The sequence below is a fragment of the Pogona vitticeps genome, chromosome 4, assembly GCF_051106095.1.
Source record: "Pogona vitticeps strain Pit_001003342236 chromosome 4, PviZW2.1, whole genome shotgun sequence".
NCBI lineage: Eukaryota > Metazoa > Chordata > Lepidosauria > Squamata > Agamidae > Pogona > Pogona vitticeps.
Window position 1 is genome coordinate 104,888,124 of NC_135786.1, and position 21,582 is coordinate 104,909,705.

General features: G+C 41.7%; 1 protein-coding gene and 1 long non-coding RNA gene across 5 annotated transcripts in view; both read left to right on the plus strand.

Annotated features, from left to right (window-relative positions):
- Positions 1–4,413: 4,413 nt before the first annotated feature.
- LOC144588837 (uncharacterized) lies at positions 4,414–5,733 on the plus strand. Its single transcript, XR_013544567.1, has 2 exons — positions 4,414–4,649; positions 5,222–5,733. It is a non-coding gene; the product is annotated as an uncharacterized LOC144588837 (long non-coding RNA).
- Positions 5,734–10,388: 4,655 nt separating this feature from the next.
- Positions 10,389–21,582, plus strand: part of KCNT2 (potassium sodium-activated channel subfamily T member 2) — a 330,818-nt gene continuing 319,624 nt past the window's right edge. For 3 of the 4 annotated variants that reach the window (XM_078392307.1, XM_072998093.2, XM_072998094.2), the window contains exon 1: positions 10,390–10,624. In XM_078392307.1, the coding sequence (XP_078248433.1) occupies positions 10,530–10,624 (95 nt within the window). In that variant the 5' untranslated portion in view covers positions 10,390–10,529. Of the gene's footprint in view, positions 10,625–21,582 lie in introns of all 4 variants that reach the window. The other variant, XM_072998095.2, reaches the window with a different exon arrangement.

The following is a 21,582-nucleotide window of genomic DNA, read 5'->3' on the forward strand; positions in this document are numbered from 1 at the left end:
AATACATGAACATAAGAAACACTTGCATCACCAAAGATATCCTCCAATTGTCACTGATTATGACATAATATAAGCACTTCCTATTCAAGTGAACATCTTTTCTATCAGAATTATAAATCTAACAATGAACAGGAAATTCCTTTTGTGGTAGATTTCCAGTATCTCCAAATTATAAGAAAGCAATTACAGAAAGCTAGCCATTGTTAGCAAACTCAGAGTGCATTGCAAAAGCCATTAGTAAGCTTCCTGTGATAGTTTTCACCAGCCACCAAATCTATGGAGACCATTATAAGAGCTGTCTTCAAAACACCAGTCAGCAATCCTCGATCACATCCTTGTGATTCCAAACACTGTTTATAACTTGTGTGTTTCTTGGGAAGGTTGTCACCTTTACTAGCTTTGTGACTGGCAAAGTGCTTTTGAATTGTGGTGCTGGAGGAGACTCTTGAGAGTTCCCTGGACTGCAAAGAGAACAAACCTGTCAATTCTGAAGGAAATTAACCCTGAGTGCTCACTGGAAGGACAGATCCTGAAACTGAGGCTCCAATACTTTGGCCATCTCATGAGAAGAGAAATCTCCCTGGAAAAGCCCCTGATGTTGTGAAAGTGTGAAGGCAAGAGGAGAAGGGTACGATAGAGGATGAGATGGTTGGACAGTGTCATCAAAGCGACCAACATGAATTTGACCCAACTCCAGGAGGCAGTGGAAGACAGGAGGGCCTGGCGTGCTCTGGTCCATGGGGTCACGAAGAGTCATACACGACTTAATGACTAAATAACAACAACACATAATATTTTTGGAGGCAGTTCAGAAAATCCAGCTGGTTTAAATTACAAAAGACAGACTGCTCACTGAAATCAACTGTTCTGAACCTTTCACTCCAATCTTAAAGTATCTACCTTAGCTTTTTTAATTGAATTCATTTTAAAGCTTGGAATGCTATTTTCTAAAGTAACTTGTTACACTTATAGAAGTTCTGTGATGTCCACAGAAATGTAGAAAACAAGCAGTTAGTTACTGTTATAATTACAGGTGCTTTTTTTTGTTAAAAGTAGCTTTCTAACTAAGTAGTGATTTTTTTTTTTTAAAAAAAAGGTATCTAAGTACAGCAGCACCAGGAACAGCCCACCCATATTCATAGAAGCCAGCTCTGGAGTCTTCCTAATAAAGTCGCAATCCCTCCCCCCTTCTGTTCCTGAACAGATTTCTTGAAAGAAATTAAAAAATAAAACAAGGCACCAAAGACAACACAAGACAGCAGCTGAACTGAACTTTCTCTACCATTTAGCGAAGCTACACCTGATAAATGTAGAATTATTTTTTAAAAAATTTACAGGTACTGTACACTGAAAAAGGAATGAAGTTGTTCCTCATTCAATTGTGCAGTTCTAATGATACTAAGTTATACTTTCCTTATTAGAAAACACTATCATGAGAAGTAGCTCATTATTATTGCACATTATATGTGTTACATCCAAACGCTGCCTCAAGCAGCACACTCATTTCTCTTAGATTTTAGATCCAAGTTGCTTGGGACTCGGGCACTAGACCCCAGTTGTTGTTTGTGATTCGGGCACTCGAATAACAGTCTCCTTCATACTGTGTGGATTCCCCTAGTCCTTCAGAAGCCATTTGCCTAGTGCTCTTGCTGGGAAAAATAAAGGCACCTGGCATTGGAAAAAATGGGCAAACTATTTATGGAACAACTTTAAATTTATCAGTTGCAGCAAAAACAAGGAGTCTTGTGGCACTTTAATTACTAAACAAGCTGTCACAGGCATAAGCTTTTTTTTGTATCACCAAAGGGGGGGGGGAGATGGGACTATGGATTGGAATCTGCAAAAGCTTTTTGCTAAATAAAGGTAGAATTATAGAATAATTGAATTGGAAGGGGCCTATAAAGTCAACCCCCTGCTCAGTGCAGGAATCCAAATCAAAGTAGATCTGATAGATGGTTGTCTAATTGTCTCTTGAATTCCTCCAGGATTGGATTGCTCACAGTCTTCCAAGGTAATTGATTCCATTGTCATACTGCTCTAAGTTAAGAAGTTTTTCCTGATATTCAGCCAAAATCTGTCTTCCTGTACCTTGAGGCCATTGTTATGTGCCCTGCACTCTTGGAAGATCAAGAACAGATCCTGCCCCTCCTCTTTATGGCTACCATTCACGTATTTGAAAAGTGCTATCATATCTCCCCTCAGTCTTCTTTTTTCATGGCTAAACATTCACAATTCTTTCAGCCCTTCCTCATAGGGCTTGGTTCCTAATCAGTCTCAGGGTACTAAACGATCCTTTGCTGTTTTTATTCACCAGTATTTTTAACAGCTGTTCATAGCCTTTTTGTGCTTTTAATGCTCATGCTTTAAATTTATAATGTTGCAAAATAATGATTTTGTTGAAATTATGCTCTATCCATTTTAAAGGAAGGCCTGAATTATTTATTATTCTACTGTTTTTACTGTTTAATTGTCAATCTGCTTGGAGGGCTTGTATACCACTTTAAATATATTTTATAGAAAGCCAGCTTATAAAAATTCTCCATAAATAAACTTTTTGGCTCACCAGCTTTCTAGTTTTATTCCAAGAAAGGCCCAAAGAGCTCACACTGACATAAAAAGTAAGCCCACTTTAAAAAGTGCTATCTTGAGTTGGCAATTATCTTCTGTGCAAAATCCCAAGCAACCTTAGAGTCCAGGCAGATTCATGAATAATGTTATGTATTTTCCTCTTGGTTTAGTCCATGAGGTGTTAAGATAGCCAGTTTGTAAATCCAAAAGTTTGTCCTATTTTCGAATGTATTTGGATTTGGTGGTATCTATTTCAGTCAAATACAAGTCAGATAGGCCGTGGTGTTCAGAGTTAAAGTATCTGCACACTAGTTGTCTCAATGTATGAGTCAAGATGGCAAAATTATGGTTTCTGGATCCTGTACATAAGTTTCTTGTAGTTTTGCCTACACATTGCAGAAGGCATCAATTCTTTGGCGGTCAGCTTCCTTTATGGTCCAGCTCTCACTTCCGTACATCACTACAGGAAAAACCATAGCATTGACTATTCGGACTTTTATTGGCAAGGTGATGTCTCTGTTTTTTAAGATGCTCTCTACGTTTGTCCCAAGAAGCAGGTGTCTTTTAATTTTGTGGCTGCTGTCACCATCTGCAGTGATCATGGAGCCCAAGAAAGTAAAATCTGTCACTGTGTCCATATCTTCCCCTTCTATTTGTCAGGAGGTGATGGGACCAGTGGCCATGATCTTAGTTTTTTTTTTTTTTGATGTTGAGCTTCAGATCATATTTTGTGCTCTCCTCTTTCACCCTCATTAAGAGGTTCCTTAATTTCTCCTCACTTTCTGCCATCAGAGTGGTATCATCTGCATATCTAAATTGAGTGTTATTAGATTGCTTTAACAGTTATCTTCAGTCTCTGCCTGGGAGGGACCACAGCTGATAAACTTATCTTAGTTGGCAAAAGGTGATTTATTGGCATCCAAAGCAAAGGCTGGATCTAAACATCCTCCCAACAGTTCAGCCTGGTTCTTGAGGGGAACTGCAAACACAGACTACACTCAGTGAAAACGACCCCACCTCAGGAGACTATGGAATGATGCCTTAATAGCAGTACTGTCTTATAGTAATTAAGCTTCAGAATATTCAATAAGAAGGGCCTCAGTAGAGAAAAGATTTGACAGTGCAATCTTTGTTACTTTGGAGTGTGCATGTAAGTTGCAGGAGGGCAATCTGTAGCCCTCAGATGTTGCTTCTGTGAGATGGAGCCAGCATAGCCAAGACATGCTGGAGTTAAAGTCCAGCAACATCTGGACAGCAATTATTTAGTGGAGCCATGGCTTCAAATATTTAAACTCTGGGACTTTCTGAGGAACTGTGACACCACCTGTCACCCTAATGGCTTCCCTGCTCCCTTTAATATTAGCTAGATTCATCTCAAAACTGGGAGAGAAATGGATTTCCTTAGGAACAGTATATTGTTGTAACTTCTCCCTCTTGTAATGCAAAGTATTTGAGTGTGATTTGGTCTTGAATGGGCAATATGGAGACATCATCTTTACAAGAGGACTGTTCCTTCATTGTTCAGATGTGTAGATCTAATGGCTTGAACGACTGCACTCTTCTTACAAGGTGGGGTAGTTTCAGGGTTTCCTTGATGAGTAAATGCACTTCTAAATTTATCACTGCTGGACAGCTGCATTTTGCTCACCCCTAGTGTAAGCTATGTGATATAGGTGGAGCATAAAACTGAAAGGGACAGTAGGATGCGAAAGTTAAAAAGAATAACTGGAGGAGGAAGAATGCAGCATAATATAGATTCTTAACCTGTGGCCTGTGGACCCCCAGGTGGGCCACAATGTCCTCATAGGCTTGAAGAAATGTTTGATTTTTTTTTTTTTTTTTGCAGAAAGAAAGAAAGAAAAGCAAATAACTGTTTGATATTTTTGCAAATGGTGAGAACATGCAAGTGAATGGTGGTGAATAACTGAGAGACAGCACGTGACATACCTTGCTACTGCATACAGTCAGAACCCACGGGAAGAGAGAGTCGGAGCCAGTTAGTGTCAGTGTGTGTTCGGACGGACTTTGTGATCGTGTTTCTTCTTTGATTTCTGCTAAGAAAACTATTTGGTTATTATCAGGTAAAATGACTTTTCGATATTATCACAGTGAATTTCATAACAATACATCTTGGCTGAATGCAGAATGCATCACTGGCTGAATCTGAAACATAAAAGAACTGATGCTGTTGATGAGGGTGCATCCTGTTCAAAGCAAAATGTAGCTTTTCCAGGGATCTTAAAAAGCGCTGCCATTATAGCAAGGAATATCTTTCAATGAGACCCTTCATGAGAGATTTAAAATAAATAATTGATGCACTTTAAGGTTTTAAATTTTGAGTTAAGTCTTGGTGGTCCACTGCAAAAAAGATATTTAAAGGGGGTCCATGGTAAAGAAGAGGTTAAACATCACTGCAATATAGTTGGTGAGTGACTTATCTGGAAAGCAAATCTTCAGTAGGGGTGGAACAATGGAACACTCACGCATGTGAAGACTTATTGGTGATCTGATGGAAATTTACATAAAGCATTGTGGGAATTGGTAAAACCACTTCTTAAATATCTCTGAAAGCCCTGTTAGGGTTGCTATGAGTTTGTTCCAACTTGATGGCACATAACACATGTATTAACATTATTTTCTTTTAACCATACAGGATACACAAGAACTTATATCACAAGAAATGAGAAAGGCATGCAATAGCAACTGCTTTGGAATATGAATACGTCCAGGAATTGTGTAAAATGGAATAGACAAAGTAATGAGAGAAGGGAGAGTTGCATCTGAATGTTTTTTTTTTTTTAAAGCACTGCTTGGGCTAGAGAAAGAAAGACAAAGAACAAGGAGAGAGGTGTCATGTGCGGATGAAAAAAAAAGTGGAGTCAACAGTGGGGTCATAGAATGTCGATTATAAAGCAACCACAAACCTTTCTGGGGTTGCAGGAAGGATTATGAGTGAGAATCGACAAGCCAACAAAGGATTGCTGGCGCTGAGAAAATTGCTCTTGTTAAAACCATCTCTCTATTGAGTTTGTAGTCTTTGATTGCTATTCAGTCAATTTTTTTTCACATATTCATCTCTTGATTGATTGTAAGCTGCCTCTCCTCAATCTGTTTATAGAAACCTAAGTATTATGGAAACTGTTCTCTGCACATGATAGGCTAAATTCCCCCCTTCCCACAAAGTAAATATGCTAGATGTAAATATCCAGTTGGTCTGACTGTTACACAGACTGTGTGAGCTCCCATTATGCAGGATGAAATAGCAGCGACCTAGCAAAGAAAGCCATGATCATTACATCATCCAAATGCCATATGATTCTGACATGGATCTTGATAGCTTTCCATGGTTCTAGTGTTATTTTACAGCACTCATCCCCCTCCTCCCAACTAATTGCAGACAAAGAATTTTGTAGAATAGTTCAGAAAGATTACATTATTGCATTGACCCTTGCCCGGCCTGGCTAATCAAAGTAGCCAGGCCTGTAACAACTGAATGGGCGACAGCGATAATTAATGGGTTTCTCCAGGAGGGCAAGGTTCCTCTTGCCCTCAAGGAGACACTCATTAGGCCCATAAGAAAGAAACCAAATTTGGCGGCAGACAATATTGGCAATGATAGGCCCGTCACCAATGTTTATTTCCTTAGTAAAGTGGTCGAGAGGGTGGTGGCTGATCAGCTTCAGGTTCTTTTGGATGAAACCAGTGCCCTGGGTCCATTCCAATTGGGCTTCAGACCATGCCACGGCACAGAAATGGCACTGGTCGCACTGTTGGATGACCTGTTGAGGGAAGTTGACAGGGGCAAAATGTCCATGTTGGTCCTCCATGATATCTCAGCCGCCTTCAATACCATCGACCACGCTATCCTCCTGGGGAGGCTCTCCGAGTTGGGAATTGGTGGCCTGGCGTTTGCCTGGCTCTGATGCTACTTGGAGGTCCAACCTCAGAGAGTTCAGCTTGGGGAGAATGTCTCGGCCCCGTGGAGTCTCAATTGTGGGGTTCTGCAGGGCTCGATCATCTCTCCAATGCTGTTAGTTATCTATATGAGGCCACTGGGTGGGGTCAGCAGGGGGTGTGGGGCTTTGTGCCATCAGTATGCTGATGACATGCAGCTCTACATCTCCTTTTTACCTACTTCAGTGGATGTCTTTCTGTCCCTATCTTGATGGTGGGGCCCTCACCACTCTGGTCCATGTGCCTGTAATCTCTACACCACTGTAATGCGCTCTACATGGGGCTACCTTTGAGATTGATGCGGAAGCTTCAAATGTTGCAGAATGCAGCAGCCAGATTACTTAGTGGGGTGAGAAAATTCCACCATATCTCTCCCATTCTGGCTCCTTTGCATTGGCTGCCCATTCGCTTCCACATTGACTTCAAAGTGTTAATGATGACTTATAAAGCCCTAAATGGTTTAGGATCTCGATACCTGGCAGAACGCCTTCTCCCACCTAGATCTACTCGAGTCACTCACCTTAGCCCGGAGAGATGGCTGAGGGGCCTGATGCTGAGAGAGGCCAGAAAAGAAAGAACAAGAAACCGGGACTTCTCGGCGGTGGCCCCTCAACTTTGGAACAGCTTGCTGACAGAGATCTGCCTGGCACCCTCGCTGGGTGTTTTTAAGAGTCAATTAAAAACTTGGCTCTTTAGGCAGGCCTTCCCTCCCACCAGTTCTTGATTGTACTATTATTCGTTTTTGTTGTTTATCCTCCCATCTTGATCATATTATTATTGTAGATTTTAATTGTTGTTTTTATTTGTTTGTGCACAATATATTGTGAGCCGCCCTCAGTAGACACCTGTCTAGAAGGGTGGGATATAAATCCAATAAAAAATAAAAAAATAAAATAATATTGGTTCTGCTAAAGCAACCCCATAAAACTGATGCTTTATGAAAACCATCTCCTTGGCTCCTGGACATCTGTAAATAGATGAACTCAAACATTTGTTCACAGACTAAGAGAGAAGAGAACGCTGGGAAGGTTTTCTTGAAGGAGCAAAACGCTTCTGCGATCTAAAATTATATGGAAAACTAAAACTACAAAGCTTCAGTGGTTTTATGTGGATGTGGGCTGTTTATGGATGCTATCACATAGGGAAATCAGGATCTGATGTGCTTATTGCAATAAAATTTGTTTCATAGGGATGAAGCTTCCAGAAAAGAATACCAGTAAGATTTCTCTCAGAAAGATATGTTTTTATTTAAAGAAAGTGTGCATTTATGTGCGAAATCTCTACCTTTCTGGGGCATCATGTCTCTTTTGTGTGTCTTTATCTCACCACAGTTACTGACCCAGTCCTCTTCTGAAAGGGGAAAAAAGAAAGAAAGGTCAGTAATAAAATGAAAAAAAAATGATGGCACTGTAAAATTTTGTATTTTGGGTTGGATATCAAACTGCCAAACTCTCTCAGCAGCAGTTCAGAGGATGACTTCATGGGCATTTAGCCTGTTATTTGGTTGACTGTTGCAACAGCCTGATTCAATCCAAAAGCTAGTGATCAGATGATGTTTTTGCTGGAGAGAACTAGTCCACCCTCAGACGAGTCCAACTTGTACCTTTGAGGCCCCTGTCAGGGTCTTCTGCTATCTTTGGTGCAGATAGAATCACTCTGCTTTGGTTCATTTTTAGGCCATGCAATCACTGGAAAGAAACTAAAAATGAGGCTCTGTGGAGGGATCAAGGAAGTGGGGGAGGGGGGGAAGAGCAACACAGGTATCTTTTCTCATAAAGGTCTGGCGAAAAGCAGGTTCTTGACTAGACCTTTAACAAAAGCAAAAATCTCCCCTGAAAGCTGGAAACAGAAGAAAGCAGAGGTCAGTCCTACTCTGTTCATGGGCAACATGTATGGGAGATGGGGCCTATTATGTTACTTTTAAGAGAGAAACTGGAAGTAGTTTCTCTGGGTGGTGTCACACTGAGGGTGGCAAAAGTATGTGCAGATCACCTGATCCTCTCATCTATCCTCTTTCTGGCACACTGGACAAGAAGCCATGTCCCTCCCAGATCACCACCCACTGAAAGTGTATTCCTCAGAGAATGCAGCTGTGCTACCCATTCAGAGATGATTTAAACCTCTTTGGCTGCCATGGCTCCATCCTATAGAATCCTAGGATCTATAATTGGATTGGGGTATTATCATTCACGGATAGTGGGCTCAAGTGAATCACAGTGATAGAGCTTCCTAGAGGAGACTTGAAGAAGAGCAGCTCTTCTCACCAAAGTTCAAACCCCAGGATTCCATAGGATGGAGCAAACCCACAGTGGTTTTAGAACTCTTCTGTGTGAATCAGTCAGCAGGGTGATAGCAGCTCCTTCTTGAAGCATCACCTACTGTTTCCTTTTTCTTGCTTGCTCCTTCTTGAGCATCCTACTGGAAGTATATTGCTCCTGCAAAGCACATCCACTCTTTTCTCATTTTGAAGGCACAATAAACGCTTTATCTGGATTTGCTTTGGGTTGAGGAACAAGGAGGATTCACCCTTCTCAGGGTGAAGACCCAACGTCCCTGTATGTATTAAACTCTAACTCCTACCATGACTCACAAATTGTCAGGGTGGCTGGGGCTGGTGGGAGAGGAATATCTAGGGTGGTGGAACACCCTCCCTCCCTCTGTTGTTCACTAAAAGCACGGAGGGGGGGGCAAAGGGAGGTGCTTCTACTTCCAGCATTATGAACCTACTCCTCTCCTTGACAATGCCCAGAAAGGGTGAGCAAGTAGGGTCTAGTTAATACAGTCAGTACTTTCTCTGGCTCTCACACACTTAAGAGCTGCTGCCGTTTCCGAGAAGGAAGTAGGGGAATCTTCGACTCATAAAGACTATACTGTATAATCCAGTGTAGCACGACAGGATCCAATGTGGCACAATGGACAAAGTAACCAACTAGGACTCCGGAGACCTGTGTTCAAATCTCAGCTTGGCCATGGAAACTCGGAAGGTGCAATAACAATGGTAAAACCACTCTTTCAATATCTCGCATGTTTCCAAAACTCTACTAGGTCACCCCAATATGTTAACCACTCCAACAAAACAACTGGGCAAAAAGAGATTGCTACTTAATTATTTGAGCGCTTCGCCCCATTAAAAATGGGCTAGACTAGGGAGGGGGCTGTTCGTTCACAAAGTTAATGCAACTAAATTAAATTTAGCTTTGGTCGACCTCTGGTGGGTTTCAAGGCTCAGGGCAGCCGCCTTTGGGAACGCAAATCTATGATGACCCAAGCGCCAGCTCCGCCAGCTTCCTCCCTTCTCAATAAGCCTCCATCCCTGGAGGGCCCTGGGCGAGAAACTCCCTTTCGCGTCTTCTTATCATGCTAATGAGGGACGACGCCATTGGCCGCCGAGGCGAGGTTCCCGGCTACGTCACCCGCTTGTTCTCCCTCAGGGCCGGTCTCCATTGGCCGAGCCATCAGCGGCAGCTCCAAACGGTATTTGCATGGCCGCGAGCCGTGTGTGTGTGATGTAAGGCGGGGGGGGGGGGAAGAGGCTCGGCGGGGGGGAGGAATGAGAATGGCTGGAGAGACGAGGAGAACGCAAACTGCCGGCCCTTTGTCGTCGATGCCGGCAGGTTGAAAGCGCTGCGCGCGCGCGCACCGTCTAGAGAAGCTGCGGGGCGCGCGCGCATTTGTGTGCGCGCGCGCCTTCTCTCCCGCTCTGCCTCCTGTTGCGATCGTAGGTTGTAAGAAAGAGGGGGGGGGGAGAGACTAAACTTTCCCAGCAGGTGCGGTGGATTTGCAGGCTCACCTATGAGAAACGAAGGCGCTCGGTAGCATCGCCGCCGCCTCCTCCCTCCTCCTCCTCCCCCCCCCCGCCCCGCATTCCCAGCACGAGACGCGCCGCTGGTGCTGCTGCTGCTGCTCCCGTTTTTTTTGCCGCTGCCTTGCCTGCTCCTTATTGTAGCGGGCACTACTACTACAACTGCCGCCTTGTGAGGAGGAGCGCTGCGGTCCCCACCCGCAGGATGGTGGACCTGGAGAGTGAGGTCCCTCCGCTTCCTCCCAGGTACAGGTTCCGGGATCTGTTGCTGGGAGATCAGGGCTGGCAGAACGATGACAGGTGAGTAGGCGAAGGGAAGCTCTTTGTGCTCCTTGGCCACAGCAAGCGCGGAGGAGGAAGAAGCTGGGAGTGGGGAGGGAGGGAGGCAGGCAGCAGAGGTGAAAAGAGGCTGCTCCCTGAGGTACGTCAGCGGTGTGGTGTTCCTCGAAACAAAGAAGAGGCCGTCGGTGACCAGCCATTGCTGGTCAAGTGGACCTGGGACCGGTGCCTCACCTGGGGACGCGATCTTGGGGTGCGTGGCCGGTGTTCCTTCAGCGGCACGTACCGGGAGCGAGCTGTCGAGGGGGGGCATCCCCGCATGTATGGGAGCGCCTCCGGACAGACGCGTGCCTGTTTCTTGCTCACATGCATATTTATTTTTGCCGTCTGGAGATTTACTGAGTTGTAGATCCTGCTAGGCGACTGTCAGCAACCTGAAGCATTTTTTTCTGAAAATGATGATGACGATGACCATTTAAAGCCTCACTCTCTGCCTCAGCGTGTGCTCTGTTTGCACCTGTTGCCTTTTTGTGCACAAGTATATTTAATGGCAATGCATATTTCTATACAACTACACCCATCTTGCATCCCTGCACAAAGCATTTCTATATACTCCTATTGCACAGTACTCTTGTGTCTGTTTATTTATACACTTGTGTCCAGCAGTGTTTAATGCCCTTAATAGTCATTGCTCTTGGGTATACATGGTACTCTGGGTGCTTCTCTGTTCCTCCCTTGCATTTCCTTTTTTCTCCTGTCTCCACACAGACTGATCCACATAAATTCTTTAACTTACTTGGGAGCCTGTCAGCTTCTTATATACCCCTCGGGAACTGACCTAAGCTGTCTTTCCTGTTTGGAGGAAAAGGTTAAACTGTTAATAGCGATTCTCAGTCTCCACTTGTGTCTCTCCTGTTCACAGTGTATATTGTCAGAAGCACTACGTTCTTGCCCAAGGGCTGCTTCTGCTGTGTCACATACTTCGTTATTGGGAAGAAATGTCTAATATTCAGTCATAACTTATTTTATTAACATAAAGCATTGGAGTTTATTCACATTTTTTGTTCAGAGTGTGATGTACTTCTCAGTCTTAATATTCATGTGTTCCACATTGTGCCAATGGTGAGTCAGGACATCATATCAAGACATTTTATGCGAACTTCTGTTCTGACCTGGTTCTAAATTTTATTTTAAAAGTTAATAAGACTGTTCTATAAGTTTTTCTTTCTATTTTTCCCTTTCAGTCAAAACTGTTTTGCACTTATAGTGGGCTCCACTGGTTACATTGGGTTTTCATTCGGGGTCAGATGGAGACCAAGTTTGCTGAACTTCAGCAGTCCAAGCAGCATCAGATATTTCACTGGAACTCTTGCAAGTTTCTCCTTGATGTGTTAACAATATACATATTAGTCCCAATAATGTTTATACTTAATGTTCGGTCTTTTAGGACCAGGTCCTCCTCCTGCAGTTGCCCTATGGTTGCCTGATGCATCTGGACAATTTCTAATGAAATATCCTTCTGTTTTTTTCCCCTTAGTTTGTGTTCACTAGGTTTTCTACGTATTTTGAGCTATGGTTGAATCTTGTTGCATTGATAAAGGCTAGAAGTTAGCATTGCATTATCGTAATTTATAGCCACTCCTCATGAGCCAGTTTAATGTAAGTTTCTTGAAATCAACATAGTTTTTTCTTGGCTAAAACTAGAGAACATAAGCAGACAAGAAAGACTGGCAGGGTATTGTCCACATTAGTTTATAACAAATCAGATGTCACACAATCCAACTCAGCAATTTATAGTTCAGTATTACTCACATCTTACTATTATGTGCCATCAAGTAAGTAAAGGTAAAGGTTCCCCTTGACATTTAGTCCAGTCATTTCCGATTCTAGGGGCCGGTGCTCATCCCCCTTTCCAAGCCATAGAGCCAGTGTTTGTCCGTAGACAGTTTCCATGGTCCCGTGGCCAGCGTGACTAGACATAGAATGGTGTTACCTTCCCACCATGGTGGTACCTATTTATCTCCTTGCATTTGCCTGCCCTTGAACTGCTAGGTTGGCAGGAGCTGGGACAAGCGATGGGAGCTCACTCCGTCATGTGGATTCGATCTTATGACTGCTAATCTTCTGACCTTGCAGTACAGAGGCTTCTGCGGTTTAACCCACAGCGCCACCACATGCCATCAAGTAGCTTCTGCCTAATGGTGACCCTCATAGTATTTTTATATAATGTGAGATGTTCAAGGAATTGTTTACTATTGGCCCTTCCCAACATGTTTCCATGGCTGAATGTTATTTGAACACAGGTCTCCTGAATCATAGTCCAACATTCTATCCTGTACACCACAGTAGCTCTCTATATGGCTAGTCAGAAGTAAAACTCAATGGGTTTAATGACATTATTGCTGGATAGCTCAGTAGTTTAGGTAACTGACTGTAGAGCCAAACGCAGAGAGTTTCATTCCCCACTGCGCATCCCAGAAGAGCCAGTCGGTGTGGCCTTGGGCAAGCTACACGGTTCCAGGAAGCCCCCGACCACTTCTGAGTACTTTATACCTAGAAAACCCTGAAAAGGGTTGCCATAAGTCAGAATCAACTTGACTCCACATAGTTATTGTATTATCTCCAGATGAATGTTCATAGCATCATGCAGAGAGATCCATCTTCGAGTCCAGTGCCATACGGCAGTAAATAATAATAGTAATGGAGATGATGGTGATAGAGAATATAGAAAATGGATGCAATTAGGGCAGTGAACTAAGGTTTCAAGTCAATTCAGGATGTTTCTCTAGGCTTTCCTTAACATTTGACTGAGAGCAAATCTGTTTGATTTAAGACAAAGGTTTCCACCCTCAAAACATTATTCCTGCTGCATATTAATAGCAAAGCAGTTGGAAGCAAAACATCAAACCCAGAGGTCAGTTTGTAGAGGGTGTGAATCAAGAATGTGTACAGTGCACCCCCCTGGCCAGATCCTACCAAGTCCTTTTCTGTTTGGGGGAAAAAATGGTGTTCGTCCTTTAATTAGGTTTTAAGGCTTCCCTGCAACATTTGATACCAAGGAAAACCAGACATTTTTCAAAACTAGAAGTTGACTTTTGGGTAGCTCCTGTTTCACTTTGATGTTTGTGGTTTCTGGGCCTCTTGAGTTTGCCCATCCTGGTAACAAGTTGAGGTTCTGAGTGATATGGAGTTGCTAGCCTTCCATGTACTTTCTTTCCATCTTCCTCATGATGTCTAGAGAAATGTAGTGCCTACCCCTGCCTCCTTCCTTAGATTTGAATAATGCCTCAATGATACACCAGCATCAGGGATCCAGTGTTCTGCTAGCCACATTCACTATGGTAAGTAAACATCTCACCCTTCTGGCTGTCCTTGAAGCTTAGATTGGGAGAGAAAGTCCAAACAGCCTCCTTCCAGTAAGAACCTTTTGCTAAGGGAGCAGATGAAGGGTTTGTTCCTAAAATTGCACAAGATTCTGGCAGCCCAGACATTTGGAAGTGGTTACAAAGGCAGCCTAAATTTATTGACCCTTCATGACTCCATGCAGTGGCTGAAATCTAGTTTATTTATTTATTTATTCCATTTAGTTGTAGTTGTTTAGTCATTTAGTCGTGTCCAACTCTTTTTGACCCCATGGACCAGAGCACACCAGGCCCTCCTGTCTTCCACTGCCTCCCAGAGTTGGGTCAAATTCATGTTGGTAGCTTCGATGACACTGTCCAACCATCTTGTCCTCTGTCGTCCCCTTCTCCTCTTGCCCTCACACTTTCCTAACATCAGGGGCTTTTCCAGGGAGTCTTCTCTTCTCATGAGATGGCCAAAGTATTGGAGTCTCAGCTTCAGGATCTGTCCTTCCAGTGAGCACTCAGGGTTGATTTCCTTCAGAATGGATAGGTTTGTTCTCCTTGCCATCCAGGGGACTCTCAAGAACCTCCTCCAGCACCACAGTTCAAAAGCATCAATTCTTCTGCGGTCAGCTTTCTTTATGGTCCAGCTCTCATTTCCGTACATCACTACAGGAAAAACCATAGCTTTGACTAGTAACCCACAACTAGAATCACTGGAACTTTCCAATTTCGCCAACCCCCCACTGTTTCATTGGGTCTATTCTACCTGTGACTTTTAAAAGAAACAGAAAAGATATAAAGCAGCAGGAGCATTGTGTCTCTTGAAATTAAGGAAGCAGGAGTATTGAAGAAACAAAAACAAATTGTTTGTCATTAAACATGGTCCTCATCCTCCTACTGCTTTATGGTCAGCAAGTTGCTTGGGTAGTAAAAAATGCAGAAATGGCTCCAGCAGCATCATTAAAACTGAGTGTTGGGAAGCAAAAGCTGAAGAAAAGAAGTACAGCTAATGTAAGCAGTTTTTATTAATGTTCATGCTTTTTAAATCATTCTGTGCTATTGGTACTGAGATTTTGACACTTGTTTGTACTAGAGTAGGTATGTTGAATCATTGGGGATTTGGTGGGTCCATTTGTCTGTAGGTTCCCTAGAGTCAAACGGGCCTACTCTTGTTGGGACTTACTTTAGTGCGATATGACATAAGCATAATGTAGTACAGGATTTCAGCCAATGTTTCAGTCTCATTTCCTGAAGACCACAGGTATTTATATTCTGCTGAGCAAAAATGCATAGCATTCTACTTTGTATCAGTCATCTGAAATATGGCTGAATATGAGGGCTTTGGATTAAATGTTGTGCTGAAATAGAAGACAGCCCCCATACCTGATTCTAAGGTATACAATCTGTTGGAGCACAAGCTGAGGTAATTAAGATGTAGTATAATTCTTCTTCTAGACATTTGATATATTTATGAAGGAACAAGGTGAATAAGAACACTCTGCTTAATAAATGGCTATGGTGATGTCTTGTATGTGCCTGCTCACTGATGCTGATTCACCCTGTCTTGCGCACTCTGTTCTGGAGTCAAGAATGTTGGAAACTTCCTTGTATCAGCTGAGATTATTTGTCTGGCCGGGTAATGTTGATGCTGACTAGCAATGGTTTTGTGGATCTTAGATCTTCGGGAATGTTTCACTTCCTCTGCCACTGAATCATGTTAACTGAAGAGGCCATGGATTTATTTGCCTTTTTAATTTTTGCAGATTTAACATACATACATACATACATACATACATACATACATACACACACACACACACACACACACACACACACACACACACACACACGTACATAGAACTAACAAAGAAAAAATAAAGACAAAACAAAAATAGAGCAAAAATGGTAAATCCAATAATATAAATCACCATTATAAATTTACAGTATAGCTAAATACATCTCATATTACGAATATAAATCCATGTAGGGCTTCCAGATGTACAAGTACATGTTCTGTGAAATTGGTGTCTGTATGATATTTGTTCAAATGAAGCTAGTGCTAACAGATCCTCTAACTATTGTGTTGTGGATGGTGGGTGTTTATCCTTCCAGGCTTGGAGTATAGATCTCTTAGCCACCATAAGGGCTCGTAAAGTTAAGTTCTGTTGTCCCTTTGCTAGACCCCATAGAACAGGAATGTAGTTCAGAGAATATAAATATCCAGAAATATCAAAGATTTCGCTAATGCTGGATTAATACAAGTGACAACTTCAGTCCAAAGGAAATGCATTACTAAATAAGGCAGGATCATGTGTCAAGGATCCACTTCCAATATTACATTTCCAACATCTGTCAGAGTTTGACAGTCCCTTCCTAAACAACCATTGTTGTTTAGGAAGTATAAATATTTTTTTTGTTGCCTCAATCTCGATTTCAAATCTAAAGAAACATCCTGTATAGATTCAAATACAATTTTCCATTGTTTAGATTATATTTTATCTTTTAATTCTCCATTCCATATCTCTTTAACCTCTTGAACATCTATCTTATTAAGATTCATTAAGCTTTTATATATCATGTTTACTGGCTTCATTTTCTGACCAGATCCAATAATTCCCTCCAACAACTTAGGACATTCTGAATCACTCAGTGCAGATGGACCAAAAATAGACACTAGCAAATGCTGAAGCTAGAGTTATTACCATTCTGCACTCATAGGTAAATTGTATTTAGCACATAAAGTAAAAAATGTTAGATATTCATCATCCCAGCCTATTAACTGAACCTAAGACTTTCTGCATGTTATGTGCTCTGCTACTGAGTTGAGTTTTTTCCTTGAAATGTATCCATGTAGCGCTGGATTTCAGCACTGATTTAAGCTCCCAGAGTTACAATTTTCATTATTTCTATGCATTCTTAGGATGCATATTTTCAAAAACAGATGTCTTAAACTGAGATAGGGGGCCAAAACATATATCATAGATAATTTGTCAGTAGAAGAATGTGGAAAGGTATGTGATTGTCACAGGAGAAGCTTTTGTTTTGTCTCCCAGAGTTTGCAAATAGCTTGTTTGCTTTATATTCTACACCTAAATATGATATTCATTTGCAGGTCCTCTATGCTTGTTGTGATGGCATAATTAATAGATGTGAACTGGCTGGATAGCTCAGTGAGTTGGTTATGTGGCTGCGGAGCCACAGGTTGAGAGTTTGATTTTCCACTGTGTGTCTCCGGAGAAGAGCCAGCCTGTATAGCTTTGGGCAAGCTGCACAATTTCAAGATGCCCCCAGGAGAAGTGAATGATACACCACTTCTATACACAGAGTATTCTATATCTAGAAAACCTTGGAAGTGGACACCATACGTCAGAATTGACTTGACAGCACATAATTGTTATTAATTAACAAACATATTTGAAATGTATAAGCAAACATTGATTGGTAGCTGAGGAGCTTGTTTTATGAAAAAAAATCTGTCTGCTATGGATGATTTATTTTAAAGGAGAATTTGAAAAGTGTAAATTGTGGACTGCGCCCCTTGGTTTCATAGTATCTTGACATAGATGAATTTAGGAATTTCTGATATGTTTAATTATCTTAATCATCTTCATCTTAGAACCAGAGAGCTGGAAGGGATCCTATGGATCCTTGAATCTAGCCCCTGTCAAGGAGATGCGGTGGAGATCTGAACACCCAATCTCCGGCTTTGCAGCCAGATACTTAAACCACTGAGCTAGTTTTAAAAATATATACATGTCAACTCCTTGAACTGCTGTGGTTTCTATTTTATTTATTGGCATATTTGTTTGTTTTAATTCCTGAACTAATTATAGTGGTTCATAACGTAACAGTATGGGGCCACCGGTGAATAGAAACAAACAAAAAGAAAGGGAACAAACTCATTGTTTTTAAGTGGAAATGGTAAAAAAGAGAGTGTTAGCTGGCACCTTAGTTTAAACAGAGAATGAAAAGATGGTTCACAGATCTGAATTGCAAACGACTGAGCCAATTAGATAAATCACTTTTTGTTTTGCTGTGACATTACCACTTATGTGGATGACTAGTGTGTACATATTTTCATAGAAACATTATTGCTCTTGGGGAAAATTTTTGGTAACATTGCCATAGAAACTGTCAGCCCTCAGTGATAGGAAATGTTTAATGAAGAAAGATTGCATAACATAGTGGTCCTTTGGGAGGCAGATATCTCTTTAGCTCCACTGTGCCCAGGATTGATTAATTTGGAAAATGATAACATGCAAGCATGTCACTGACAAAGATGATGCCTTTCTGTGCCTTTAATGAAAGACTGCATGGAGGAACATGGATTTGCTTCCCCTGCTTGTCAAAAATGGAGAACAACATTAATTATATCATCCTTACCAAAAGTCGTGCCTTCCTATTTTAAGTTCATATTTTAATTCTGCCCCATTGCTTTGGGAAGTGGCGTGTGCATTGATGATATATTAATAATTAAGGATCCACTCTCCACTTTATAAATTTTCTTCTTGCTATTGTATAGCTAAGCAGGCTGTGTATGTCTTGTGTACTGTGAAGTCAAATCTGACTTACAGAAACCCTTCTAGGGTTTTCGAGATAGAGAATGCACAGAAGTGGTTTACCATTCACTTCTTCTGGGGGTACTCTGGGAGTGTGCCCATGGATTCTGCTTATTTGCCATCCTATGCAGATCTGGGTCCAGTCTATCTGACTGGTTATATCTCCCTGTATAACCACTCTTGGGTCCTAAGATCATTTAGGGAGATTGTCTAGGTCCTCTTACCTTTACAAATATGTTTGACAGATCTGAATGAGGGGCTATTTTAGTCACTGCCCCAGGTTATGGCACACCTTCCCTCATGGAGGCTGCCCCCCTTTCTTCTCTCTTTTCAGCGGCAATTGAAAACATTTTTCTTTCTGTAGGCTTTTAATATTTAATTTCAACATATTTAGTTGCCCTATGCTTGCAGCTATTATATCCCTTTTTATATGCTTTTGGGCTTTTATACTTTTTAATGTGTTTCATATGATGATTTTAATTACTTCCATGTTTAATAATTTTTTACTGCTTCTTATATTTGGTTTTAATCCTTGCTCCTTTTATTGATCTGTGAGCTGCCTAGAGTCCTGTCATTTAGAGAAAGGTGGCAAAGAAGTACAATAGACAGACAGATAATCACAGGGAATTCTGTGTCTTTCTTCACTGGCTGGAAAAGTTACGTTTTGGAATGACAGTTTCCTCAGTCCCACAGCCAGAATGGCTGCTAGCTGGGAAATTATGGGAGCTGTACTTCCAAAAAGGAACTTTTTCAAGCTCTAAAGTAGGGCTTGTCTGTGTTGACCACTAGAGAAATCCAGTGCCTTTGTTTCCTAATAGTAATGTCCTTTCTTGATTAAGGAGACTAAGGACTATTTGGAGGAAAGGAGTGGTACTGAGCATTTGTTTCAAGTTCTGTCTTCCAATGCTGGTTCATTTATGTTTTAGATGAGGCTGACTGGTACAGGGCAGACACTGTACTTCATGTGTTTGCACAGGTGCTACCGGTATCACATTTTTCAATACCTATTGTTTGTGCGTATATGGCTGCTGTCCCTTTCCCATCCACCTCTTTAGCCCATACTTGTCACTGGAGATGGAATGGTACACACTTTTTATTAAGACCAAGGCCATCTTTCCTGAGTCTTCATACATGGAAAGTACTTCCCAGTTCTTGATGAATAGGTCAAGAACCAGTGGGTGATGCAAGGTAATTTATTTGTCACTTGCCACAAAAGTTCTGTTATATTGTTTCCTACAGTCTGGGGAAATCTGGTGGTTTGTAGTGTGGACAATTCAACTACTGTGAACTTCACAGTTTTTGGAGTTTTAGAGTGCATTATCTTGTTCTGTCAATGTGTGAAGTCCATTTTTGCTGCAGAAAGGTATACAATCAAAACACTGAAGAGCTTCACCCAAAATAATAATAATTAAAAATCCCCCAGATCTCTTTTTGGATTACATCTCATAGAATTCAGTACTAGCATCTAGCAGGGGTGAGGATGGTGGTAGCTGAGAATTGTAATCCAAAAAATAATTTTTCCAGCTGTTCCTTTTATTCTCTATGTTGCAGGGATTGGCTCTCATGCTCTAATGAGGATGAAAACAATAGCCTTAAGTCCTCTCAAACAGTTTTGCATTTGATTAATGCAGCAGGTCCATGGACTGTAATGGTAAAGAATTTCTCAACCACTCAAAGTTACCTTAGTGGTGGTGCTGGTATAGATTTTCTCCAATGTGAGACATGGAAGATGCTATTGGTAGGAAGAGAAAGTCATAACCAGCCAGAGGAGCCTGGTAGCAACTGTTAACAATTAATGAGAAGGAAGATATGCAATAGGATATAATAATAGCATATAGTAACCAGCATGGAAATATAGGACAATGGGCCATACAGACGTGACATGCAGTGTGGTGCATTACCTGGCAGAAGCAGCATCTCCCATTGATTCCTGTGAATATTCATACATAGTGTAAAACAGTAGGAAAAACTGAGCTGTTCATAATTTAAAGTGATGCAGTCCTGCAAGTTGCGCAGTATCCATAGTAGAATGCCTGTTCATAGTAACCAGGCTGTGGCTATTCTTTACACCCTCCCCTTTATTATTTAATACTCTGTACATACAAATTTTCAAAAACTCGATACCCAAATATTCCATGTCCAATATGTCCAATAAGTAATAAGATAATGTTTCTGAATGGGACACAGAATTCAGGTGCTAGAGCTGTTAACTAAGGTTTTCCTGGAGGCTCACTTGCATTTACTGGAGGATCAGTAATGGTGGACAATTTTCCTTGACTGCTGTATGGCATCAGAAGCCTGAACCAGACTTCTTCCAAACCTTTAAACATTTAGTTGTTCCTAGTGAGTTACTAGTAACTCGCTTGGAAAATTTGAATAGCAGAAAAACATGGATTGGGGAGAGGAAGAACAAAGTGCAGCTTCTCAGTTGTGTCGGGTTGCTGATCCAGAAGGCCCAGATTGTCCATGGGAGGTTACGGAGAGTCAGCTATCACACATGCCTGTGCAACACAAACTGAACCCTCCCCCATCTGGTCCTGCTGTTGCTGATGCCTTCTGGGCGGCTTTGCTTCTTAAAAAGAAAAGCAGTACATGATGTTGCCACTAGTTCTGATCAAAGTACAGACATAAATGAATACTGGGTGTATTTTATGTCAGGCTGTTTCCCAGCACAGGAAGAATGAGGGCCAAATCACTTGGCTTGTATCCCGGAGATCTATAGAAAAGAAAAACCTTGGGAAAGTTCCTTTTTTTGCAGAGGAAAGCTCCTCAAATCTGACAGTTGTAATCTTTCAAAGGTGCATTTTCTAAGCTCCAGTCACAGGTGTTCTAGAATCTTCTGAGAAGTTTGGAGTTTGATTATGAATATGTAGGGTTTCCCCTTCTGGGGGAAAAAGTAGAAAACAAGAGTAAATACAGGAGAATAATAAGAAAAAAGTATATATAATCACTGCTACCCTATGCAAGCTCTTAGTACTCAAAACATTGTGATCACACCTGAAGGATTCGTGAGTAGCTGAGAAAGATTTTCTATGGTGATGCTCTCAGATACCCAGCTGACAGGCTCGTAGAG